General features: G+C 36.4%; 1 protein-coding gene across 1 annotated transcript in view; it reads left to right on the forward strand.

Annotated features, from left to right (window-relative positions):
* LOC107594963 (serine/threonine-protein kinase mTOR-like) overlaps positions 1-9,526 on the forward strand; it is a 139,001-nt gene extending 129,475 nt beyond the window's left edge. Inside the window, exons 50-58 of the mRNA XM_016285202.1 lie at positions 356-438; positions 545-617; positions 710-784; positions 1,180-1,315; positions 4,101-4,166; positions 5,458-5,538; positions 8,427-8,507; positions 8,654-8,759; positions 8,881-9,526. Of these exons, the coding sequence (XP_016140688.1) occupies positions 356-438; positions 545-617; positions 710-784; positions 1,180-1,315; positions 4,101-4,166; positions 5,458-5,538; positions 8,427-8,507; positions 8,654-8,759; positions 8,881-8,896 (717 nt within the window). The 3' untranslated portion in view covers positions 8,897-9,526. The remainder of the gene's footprint in view (positions 1-355; positions 439-544; positions 618-709; positions 785-1,179; positions 1,316-4,100; positions 4,167-5,457; positions 5,539-8,426; positions 8,508-8,653; positions 8,760-8,880) is intronic.
* Positions 9,527-11,331: the final 1,805 nt, after the last annotated feature.

Raw genomic sequence — 11,331 nt, forward strand, 5'->3', positions numbered from 1 at the left:
CAGTAGTCAGAATGAGATTTCTTCTGTGTTACGTACATTAATTGGGGTGGATTTTTTTTCTGGAATTGTCTAAAATAGGGTTTGTTTACCTTATGCAAAATATAACTCTTTGATTTTGGTGAAAATTTAACATGAATATTTCATCAAGAGATTTTGTATTATACTGAGTTACTTTTTCAGTTAAATGTTGAAATGTACAGTATATTCCATTTAATTTTACCATTGTAGATATATTTACCATTTTATCTACAGAAATGTAGTTGTTTTAAGAACAAAATTTTTTTAAATGAGATTCTATCAATTACTTTTTTATTATTTTAATTTATAAAATAAAAATGGCTACCTCTTTGTACAGGTTTGGTTTGATAGGAGGACAAACTACACCCGCTCACTAGCTGTCATGTCCATGGTTGGCTATATCTTAGGGCTTGGGGACAGGTACAAACTAAACTGGCATTATTGTTTTTTTTTTTAATCAACACTCAAACTAGTTTATTCATTCATTATTTATACCATGCATAATCTTTTTTTCCTCCAACCACAGACATCCTTCTAATCTGATGTTGGACAGGCTCAGTGGAAAGATACTGCATATTGATTTTGGGGACTGTTTTGAGGTAATTGTTTTAAATATTATAAACAACAACAAATAAGCAACATGCAGTAGTTTTGTTTGTTTACAACTGTTTTTTCTATATATATATTTAAGGTTGCAATGACCAGAGAAAAATTCCCTGAGAAAATACCTTTCAGATTAACCCGGATGTTAACCAATGCCATGGAGGTAAGATGATCTTTTGCATGGGGGCGTATTTGGTCCAAAATTTTTTTTTCCACCTTGCCTTAACTAGTAACTCTTCTAGATACTGGGAAAAACAGTGATCACTATTAACTAGCATGCATATTACTAGCATATTGGCTGTTTATTAATATTTTTAAAGCACATATTAGTGGCTTATTCTGCATGACCATATTTTAGATCCCTTAATCCTACACCATACCTAAACTTAACTACCTTACTAACTATTAATAATCAGCAAATTATGAGTTTATTGAAGTCATAGTTAAAGTAAAGATGGGTAGTTAGTTAATAGTGAGAACTGGTCCCCAAACTAAAGTGTGACTTAAACACCCTTGCATTGTCTTTCTGGCTGCCTAACAGATCATGTTTCCTCTCAGGTGACCGGACTGGATGGTAACTACCGGATTACATGTCACACGGTGATGGAGGTACTTCGGGAACACAGGGACAGTGTCATGGCCGTGCTGGAGGCCTTTGTCTATGATCCATTACTCAACTGGAGGCTTATGGACAGTGAGCACACAACTTTTCCTTTTTATTCAAAATACCAGAGCCACACAATCCTGTTACATCTTAAGAAATGGCATACACTGTGCAAGGTCAGACACTTGGGAGGTTGTGAGACCTTCGTGAGCCTATGAATCAGATAACCTGCTAATCATGACAATGCAGTTAATACATGGCATGAGCCAGCGGCTGTTGCATAACCTTTTATGCTAACCACAGAGATTAGAGTTTTTATTGTTGCTGCTATAGCAGTAATGACTATGTATGTGTCAGCAAAAAATAGCAAGGAGATATTTTAATTATTTATTAATAAATGCATTTTGCATTTTCGGAGTCAGTGTGGACTAAAGCTAACGATGCTGCCTCGTCATCTCCACAGTACAGTGGATGCGCATTTAGAGAGAAATGCACCTTCCATACGCATCACATAATTAGAGAGTATTTGTTTTCAATTTGAATTGGTTCATTTAAAAGTAGAAAAGTTTTTGTTCTTTGAGTGATGAATGGAGCTCAAACGTAGTTCAGGCAGACCACATCGTGACAGCCAGTATCAGCTAACGCTCAGCTTCAGTAACTCTTCCCACTACAATTAAATATGATATATAAATTCATCCGTACTCGGACTTGCCTTAGTCTGTCACACAGATATGAGCTTACCTTCCTCGATCCCCAACTCCTCCTTATACAGGCACATGATGACTTAGCGTCTTGTTCACAGAAATCAACTATCTGCTAATTGTTGCTTAATCTTGTCCAGTCTCCTTTACAGACCTGTAACACTTCTGCATGAAATGTTATATCTGTTGCATATAAAAAATTCTGGCAATTGCATTAGGCTTCGGGGGTTTTAAATCTCAGTGAGGTTTGCTTATGGACAGCTCAAAATCTGAACCCTTCAAAGTAAAGCCTTCCGCCAAAATAATGTCAGGACCTCTACAATCTTATTTAAACAAAGTAGTGCAGATTGAAATATATATATTTCTCATGTCTGTGAGGCAAGTAACCTATACGCTGATTTTCAGTTCATATTTGTGACACGTATTTGTCAAGTCAAGTCACCTTTATTTATATAATGCTTTTAACAATACAGATTGTGTCAAAGCAACTGTACAGCATTAATTAGGAAAATATTGTCAATAATGCAAAATGATAATAGTAAACAATCAATTTTCAGTTCAATTTTCATTGAATTCAGTGATGTCATCATCCAGCTCAGTTCAGTTTAAATAGAGTCTGTGCAATCAAATCGACGATATCGCTGGAAGTTAAGTGTCCCCAACTAAGCAAGCCAGAGGCGTTTATTTGTGATACAGCAGAAACAACAGTTTGTTTGTTTTTTACTGTGCAAAAGCAAAATGTTTGATAGGCAAACATTTGAATTTCTGGCCCAATTTCCTAAAATTATGACAAGGACCAACTGTTAATGATCTGTCTGTCACAGACTTCACCACTTTCTGTTGAGTTATTTGGCAAACCAACTAATACAATTTTGGTTGACTGAGCATCTTCTCGCCGAATCGGCCTCCTGTACCGAATCGATGCGTTTTTGTAAGAAAAATATCCATGAGAATCCATTCCTAAAATATTAAAAATAAAAAACAAACTCCAGTGTAACATGGACTTGTACTGATTTCTAATTTAGAAACCTGATCTTTTGTATGTCCTGCTCCAGCTGCTGGATGATATGCCTGAGATGTTTGATATGGACAGAATTTGTGTCCTCGTGGAATTTGGCAATAGAGGAGGTCCACATGTGGCATGATATGGTCAAAAAAAAATTTGTGGAAAGAACTTAAAATCCTGATCCTCAGCAGCATGGAAAAAGGCTTCTGCCTCTCAAATGGTAACGGGTCACGGTCACCTAATCCTTGTATGCTTTCAAAACAGTGGATGAGGTCCTTTTCTGTGCTCAGAAGACATGTCTGTGAAAGGTCCATGTAACGTTGCTTGATGTTGTTCTGTGGGCCACTACTGTATCACAAACACCTTTATGCTGGGGTCATCTGGAAAAAAATATGGCAAATCCACCAAGGTCCTAGAAGTGATAGTTGTGCCATATTTGTAACGGGGTATACAAAAATCAAGACAATGATCTTGAGATGTCACCAATTTCATTGATTTGATTCCATGTGAAAATCAAAACAATGATTATGACAATAAGTGGGTCCTGAAACATTTTGTCTAACAGTAGACAAGATGCAGTTAATATATCTATAAATACAGTGTAATATTATTACTTTACTTATTACTTACTGATGAAGCGTATGGTTATTATTATTTTTAAATAAAGGATGTTTACATGATAAATCCTAAACAGTTCTCGCAATTAGATTATTATAAAAAGCTACAAATAACATATTTTGACCTCATTATAAGACCAAAATCCATATTAGATCGCAATCATAAGTTGTTATAAACAAGTTTAGTATTAATCACATAAATTGCCATGTGTGTCTTGATGTTAATTATAGCTAATGTACCCGTTACTCATCATATGTCGTGATGTATTTTGAATTCACATAGAAAATGTCTAGAAAGACTTCTGATGCATTACTTGACAACACTGTTGGTGCCCTAGTGACCTGTATACAGTAGCTAATAGAAATGTCAAAAGGAATTTATTTTTTCTTCATTTCATTTTTTTTACATTTATACCATTTTAGTTTATTAATTTTTAATTTATTTGAAAATATCAACCTAAAATATTGATGTTAGGTTGATATTCAGCCTTTTGTTTGTGAAAAAAAGTAAAGTTTGTCAAGTAACTGAATGTTTATTTTCTTTCCTACAGCAAACACTAAAGGAAACAAGCGCTCCAGGACCAGAACTGACTCCTACACGGCAGGACAGTCTGTCGGTGAGTCTTTGACTTTATCCCCATTCCAATTAATAGTGTTATAGTAAGGTAAACTCCCCTGTAAAATTGATAAGCAGGGAGATTACAGAAAAAAAGTTGGGTAACACTTTCTATTAATCCCATATTTATAATACATTATAAGGGTATTCTTATGGCATTATAATGAATGCATAATGCATTATAAAAAAACCTTATAATATGTTATATCATCTTATAAATATTTAAATAAGAACAGTTTTAAACTATTATAATATTTACTTATTTGTGGTTATAGCTTTTAAGAGTATGATGATTTGCAACATGCAACATGAACACACAGTGAACATGTTGCATCCACTTAAGTTACAATGGATTATATTTCTCATAGTTATAATGTATTATAAGTCTCATATCTTGCCATCTTTCTTATGCTACTTGCAATCAAAGACCGCTTATAAGTGTAGTAGTAATAATAATAATAATAATATTTGTTTTCTCAAACAGCCATAAGATCAGATAACAGAGCAGATGAATGTGTAATATGACTGTCACAAGGTAAGCTTGGTGACAGACAAGGAATTACCTGGACTTGATAGACATGCACACATCATTACTTGATTATGCCGGCATTTACCATCTTTTAAATCATCATGGTGTTGTGTAATTGTTGTGCCTGTTTCAAATGAGTATGATACTATGTTGTTGTTGTTTTTTTGTTGGCCAACATTTTGTTCAATCAGTTATTCTTTTTAAAGAATGTCACAATACAGTTTAATTTCAGTCAGAATTACCTTTATTTCGGGTGAGAATTTTCCCCAAACCTTTTGTTTTGGTTGTTGACCTTCCAGTCTCATGCTGTACTATCAAACAGACCATGTGGATCAAATTGGTGTTTATAGCATTAGCATGCCCCTTATTGGACTGAACCTTTAGTAGTTTTGTCTGGGGGAAGGGGAATACCAGCTGAATGATTTTTACTTTTCTTTTTCTTTTTTTTATGGTGTGTTTAATATGGTTTTTATATAATGCATTACGCATTCATTATAATGCCTGAAGAATACCCTCATAATGTATTATAAATATGCGCTTTATAGAAAGTTTTACCAAAAGTTGTTCCCAAGATTTTGTTCACACTGCCGGAGCTTTCCCATAAATCATGCTTTTATTTGCACACATTTTGGACAGTCCCATAAGAAAAAGTGACATTAAGATTTGACTTCAAATGTACTCATCCGGAATTTCCACCAAAACTAATGCATTTTCTTGGTAATAGATTCATTTTTGTGGTGTCTTTTTGGTATGTTTCATGTAGAAGCCATGGAGGGTATTGACCTGGGAGAAACAACCCTCAAAAAGCCTGGGACTACAGTGCCTGAGTCAATTCACTCCTTCAGTAAGTCCTTGAAGACGGTCCTTAAAGTCATTCTGCTTTCATGTCCTCCTGAGTGGTACTAATTTACAAGCTCAGAAATCATGATTATTATCTAAAGTGATTTTGCTCTGAATTGAGCATTTTTCAATTTTGTTCCTTTTGGCTACCTGTCAAAAACAGAACAGGTTTTACTTTATCATTCTTATGCCACCACAAACAACGGGTTTTGTCCTCTAGACCGGATAAACAACAAAATTAGTATTATTTTCTGAGTATTGAGTATTATTATGTTTGATCAAATAAATGCAGTGTTATGGAAGTGTAACCAAAGCGTTACCTTAACTAATGTGTCAAAATGTGGGTTTTTTTCCAGCCGATGGACAATAAAAAAAAAATTTTTTAATCTCAAACAGAATCCATCCGGCTTTTAAAAAAAACTACCGCAAGCACATAATAAACATAAGCAGAAACAAACAATTACATTTGTAAAATAATGCGAACATTAAACAGCACATAAATCAAAACTGCCTAATGTTACCGATTGAAATCTCGACCCGGGAAGTAGTATAGGACTGTGCAAGCTTTGGGGGTGCTTATGGAAGCAATCTACTCCATCTACAGTATGTTCATCTCCAACTATGCTCTATCATCGTTCTGAATGTACATCCAGATGTAGGCTTTGTGGTTTCCTCAGCTTTTTGTTCAAAATATATATATATATCAGAAAACAATGAATGATAAACCTAAAAAGCTGCTAATTATATTTCAGCTAGCCCAGTAGTTACCATCTTTTGGCATTTTTGATACTATGCAGTTAAAGCAAAACATTAAAAGAAGTACAAATAAGACACAGGTTGTGTCAAAATTTCCATTATTAAACCCTTTTGGATGTTTTTTTATTTTATTTACTAAACTATTTGAACAACTTTGCATATCTTTGCATCATCATTGGACTCAAACAATACAGAATACCGGACCATGAAAAGGAAGATGAATATTGCTTTCGCCACAAGTTCCCGCCCATGACCCGCTTTTGCCTCTGGAAGTCCCACACAGCACAGTCTGTTCTTCATCGCCACTGGTCCCGTGTTACACAGAGTTGTCTTTGTTGCTGCTGGTCCCATCCAGCACAGTCTGTTCTTCATCGCCACTGGTCCCATGTTACACAGAGTTGTCTGTGTTGCTGCTGGTCCCATCCAGCGCAGTCTGTTCTTCATCGCCACTGGTCCCGAGTTGTACAGAGTTGTCTTTGTTGCTGCTGTTCCCATCCAGCACAGTCTGTTCTTCATCGCCACTGGTCCCGTGTTGCACAGAGTTGTCTTTGTTGCTGCTGGTCCCATCCAGCACAGTCTGTTCTTCATCGCCACTTGATCACCAGTGGTCCAGTTTAACACCAATATCATCAACAAGTGTTGGGTTAGGAGACAGGCTTGGTGTTCACACCGAACCTTCCTCTCCTGCCTGCTCCACCAGAGCCAGCCATTCCTTTGGCCTTGCCCTTCGCTGGCTCCTTTCCGCCCTTTGGATCGGCCCCCATTCAACCTGGATTTGCCTTGAGGCTTCAAGTGACCAGCTCTGCCATGACATGGGGATTCTTCCCTAGCTCTCCCTGTTCCCTCCAAGCCCTCAGCTCCACCTTGGCCCATCAGCCAGTCGGCTCTGCCTTGGCCTCTCAGCTCTACAGACAACTAACATTGTCCTTCCGGCTCCATTAGTCCCACCTTGGTCAGTCGTCATGAAGACCTTTGGCTGCGCCTCATTCCTCCACCCCTGCAGCACCATCGGGCTCCTCCATTCCTCACACTATTGTCGACTCCGGTACCCTGGCTCCACCTCGACTTCGCCATGTCTCTGCTTTGGTTTCCTGGTCCATCTGTGTCGCCTAATCTCTCAGTCCATCAGACTCTGCCTGGGCCTCCACATCTGCCAGTGTCACTTCTTGTCATTTGGGCTCAAAATTCCACCATGGCTCCTTCCTCCATCAGTACCACCGTGGTTCATCCTCCTTCACCAGAAAAGTTTTTTTTTTCAAGACACATTGCTGTGTGACATCAACATGCATTTATCATTATTTCAATCATCATATGATCATTTACGTTTACCTGAAACCAAAAAAAAATTATATATTCAATTATATTCAACATTCAACTCCCCACAAAACGCAATTCAGCCACAAATATTTGATAAGAACACAGTAAAAATGTTTAGCATAAAAGGAAAGCTAATGTTTTCCATTAGTATAAGCACAAATAACTAAAGTAAAACAAACCTTTTAATGTTTCAATAATTAAATAAAACTAACCGAATAACATGCGCTCATATAATTCAGGATTACAATTCATTTCAGAAATTGGGGTTTCCTTGTTCAGCCCTTGTTCAGAAGCTGCATTTGAAATTATATTTGGTATAATAACAAGTCTTTTTCAGCAATTAGAATTGCATAAATAGTGCTGTGAGGTTGGTGGGTTTTAAACAGCAGTTAATGGGTTTTAATAATTTAACCCATTTTTTTCCATAATTACTGCATCAAATTAATGTTAAATCAACAGCCCTGGTAATAATCTTCTTCTGTATACAGTTAAACGTAAGCATTATTTACACTCTTTACTATGCTGATACTCACGAAAATGCACTTTGATATGTTTGCCTCGTAATTTTCGCGTTATGTGGCGAACATATCAAAACGCATTTTTGTGAGTAGCATTTTTGTGAGTAGCAGCTTCAACCTTGCCTTGCCAATGGGCAAGATTTGACATACTCAAGCCAACATAATTAAGCCCTAAAAGTTTTAAAGGAATCATCAAGAAGAATCTGCTTACTCTTAATCTGCTTAATGATCAGGTTTCAGGATGTGTGTTTTTCAGGATGTTTATCATTGAAAATGTTCCTTTATTATTTTCTTCCTTCAGTTGGAGATGGCCTTGTGCAACCTGAAGCCTTGAACAAGAAAGCCATCCAAATTATCAACAGGGTGCGGGACAAGCTAACTGGTGAGCAAAACTCATTCATTCTCTGACCACAGAAATGTATGTGTTAGTTCTCTAAGTGACACAATTCTAGCACTATCATTCATTATCAAAAATCAACAGCTAGTAAAACAAATGATAATGGATTTATGTGAATTTACTTCTTCTAGGACGAGACTTTTCCCATGATGAGACTTTGGACGTACCAACTCAAGTGGAGCTGCTCATCAAACAAGCTACTTCGCATGAAAACCTGTGCCAGTGTTATATTGGCTGGTATGTGTTTTATTTTATTGCTGAAAAATTGTGTATATGCCTTAGTGTGTGAATGTGTTATTTTATGCTGTGATATGTAGTGTTGTGTGTTTACAGTATTTTTTTCTCTTATTCTCTTTAGGTGCCCTTTTTGGTAGAGCTTCTTTTATTGTTCCTGCTTTCTTTTTATGTATTTTACTGTAAAATTCACCTGGGATGGTGACGTAAACAGAGTTTGAAAACAGATTTATTTGGGAAAATGTGAGCATATGTGAAAATTAAAGTTGTGCTTGTCGGTCACTTTAATCTCTAAGCAACCTCAGAAAAATCTGAAGAATGTCATTGTGTGTTGTGTTATATGTGTGTAACATTGTCACTGTTTGTTACTTGAAATGATTTGTACCAGTTAAGATAATCTTGCTCTGTTGATAGCCTGTTATTTCATTAAGAATTCAGAAGAACTACCAAGAATTGTCCAGGTCAAATACCACCAAAAAAATCAAAGAGTTAAATAAAAATGAGACTCTTTCACACAGAAAATTAAACATTAAAGTGAGTTGTTTAAATGTTCAGTACAATAGAAATGTGGATGGAGATTTACATGACAACATGAATTAAATGCTGACAAAACAATCTTATATTGCTCACTTTCTTCTCCATTAGCAATATATGTCAATGTTCCAGTTTTGCAGCAAACTCCATGTGCTGTAGCTGTGCTCAATATTTGGAAAAATATGCTTGTTATTATCAAAATTAATTTTCACTTCTATTCTACACAGACTTGAAAGAATATTGATGTCTGGAAAAAATAAATACATTTTGAAATAACTGATCTTTTTTCACATTGTTGAATTGCTTTGTCCAGTTATCATTTAGAGAACTCTGATAATCTTAGAAAAACAAACAGCAAGAGTTGAGTCGTTGTTAGAATTACCAGGGCTTGGGGGAGAAAAATTAGGTGGGTCCCCATTTCCAAGAGTAGACTATACTATAAGAAGATCTTAGCAGGGCCGCTCTCCCAGCTATCTCTTGTTGATGGTATCCCTGAGTAAATTAATTATAAAACAGGACTCAGTACCTTCTTGGATTAAAGCAACAATCATACTTCTTGTTAATCATACTGAGCTGATGGAGTAAATGAGGTGAGTTGGATTAGGAAAATACACATATAGCCAAGAACAAGTTGAATTAATTTTGTATATAGTTTAATGTAGTGTAGCGTTCGTTGAAGAAATTCTGCAGCAGATCAAATACTTTATTTTTATTAGAGAAATATATGTTTGTAAAATAACCTGGAAGCAAAACCAGGTAACTTTAGGCCTGTGGGCCTTTAGATCTCAGGTCAATATGACCCACACTTTTTCACTTCAGCGGGTCTATGGTACAAAACACACACACACTCTTAGTATGAACATGCATCACTTGGTGGTACAATTTAAAATTATTAGTTGTTAAAACAAGTTCAATAAAACAACTTTATTGTATTTCTACGGTGGAGGAGAATAGTCAAACCAAAAAGAAACGAAGAAAGCACAATGTAACATTCATGAAACCGTACTCAATGGAATGCGCACATGTGAGTGGGGCTAGTGCCATCTAGTGGTCGCTGATTTTCTGAGGCCCAGCTGCGCGTGAATCGCGAGCTGTGTGTGTGCGGCTTGGGCAAGGCTAAAAGGGCAGAACGAAAGTCTCAAAATTCAAATGAATCAAATAGAATCGACTCAGAAGAGACGTGAATGAATGCACGCGCGTCGCCTGATCCACAAATGCACATTTTAATCGCTACATGCACACATCATGATCCTTTAATACAAACTATAACATTTGTATTCACAAATATGTCTCTATTTGAACAAAATGCTGCACATTAATGTAATTCTTAACTCTGCAGACACCGGATGAAAAGCATTTGTTTCAGTGTTGTGACGCACATTTGCGAATCTTTCAAATCATGTACACGTTAATGAATTGCACTGGGTCTTGTTCATTGGTAGTTGTGTGTGTGGGGGACGTGAAATGCTGTAAACTGCGAAAATGTCTCAAAATTAAAATGAACCGAACAAGATCGACTCGAACTAGATGTCAATTAATGCACGCGTGTCACCTGGTCCACATATACACGTATTCCTTTTTGCATGAGCAATTTATGATATATTAATGCAAAACAGAACATTTTTATTCGCAAACATTTTATTCGTACAAATCGCTGCACAATCATTTAATCCCGAATTCTACAGACTCAAATTGAAAGGCATTTGTTTGTGGTTAGTAAGATACATGCATAAAATTTATGCAGTGCATGGATAATTGTGCGTGCATCTATTAATCATTTAGAGTGTAATATCATCCCTTAGTTTACATGTTACTCCAGTACACATGCACAAAATGAACCTCAATTTATCCAGCTTCTGCAATAAATCCAAGATTGCTGAGGGAACCTGCTTTTGGGGGTGTCCAACAGTTCTGGTCAGGTGTTTTCTTAGCATTAGAGAACGTTTTATCCTGCCCTCTGCAGTTAGGACCTAAGATCTGCCTACTGGGCATTGCGCAGGACCTCCCTCATGGCTTTAAATGTACTCATCTTTTGCAAATG

Source organism: Sinocyclocheilus grahami, unplaced genomic scaffold (genome assembly GCF_001515645.1).
Source record: "Sinocyclocheilus grahami isolate Dianchi unplaced genomic scaffold, SAMN03320097.WGS_v1.1 scaffold194.1, whole genome shotgun sequence".
In the NCBI taxonomy this organism is placed as follows: Eukaryota; Metazoa; Chordata; class Actinopteri; order Cypriniformes; family Cyprinidae; genus Sinocyclocheilus; species Sinocyclocheilus grahami.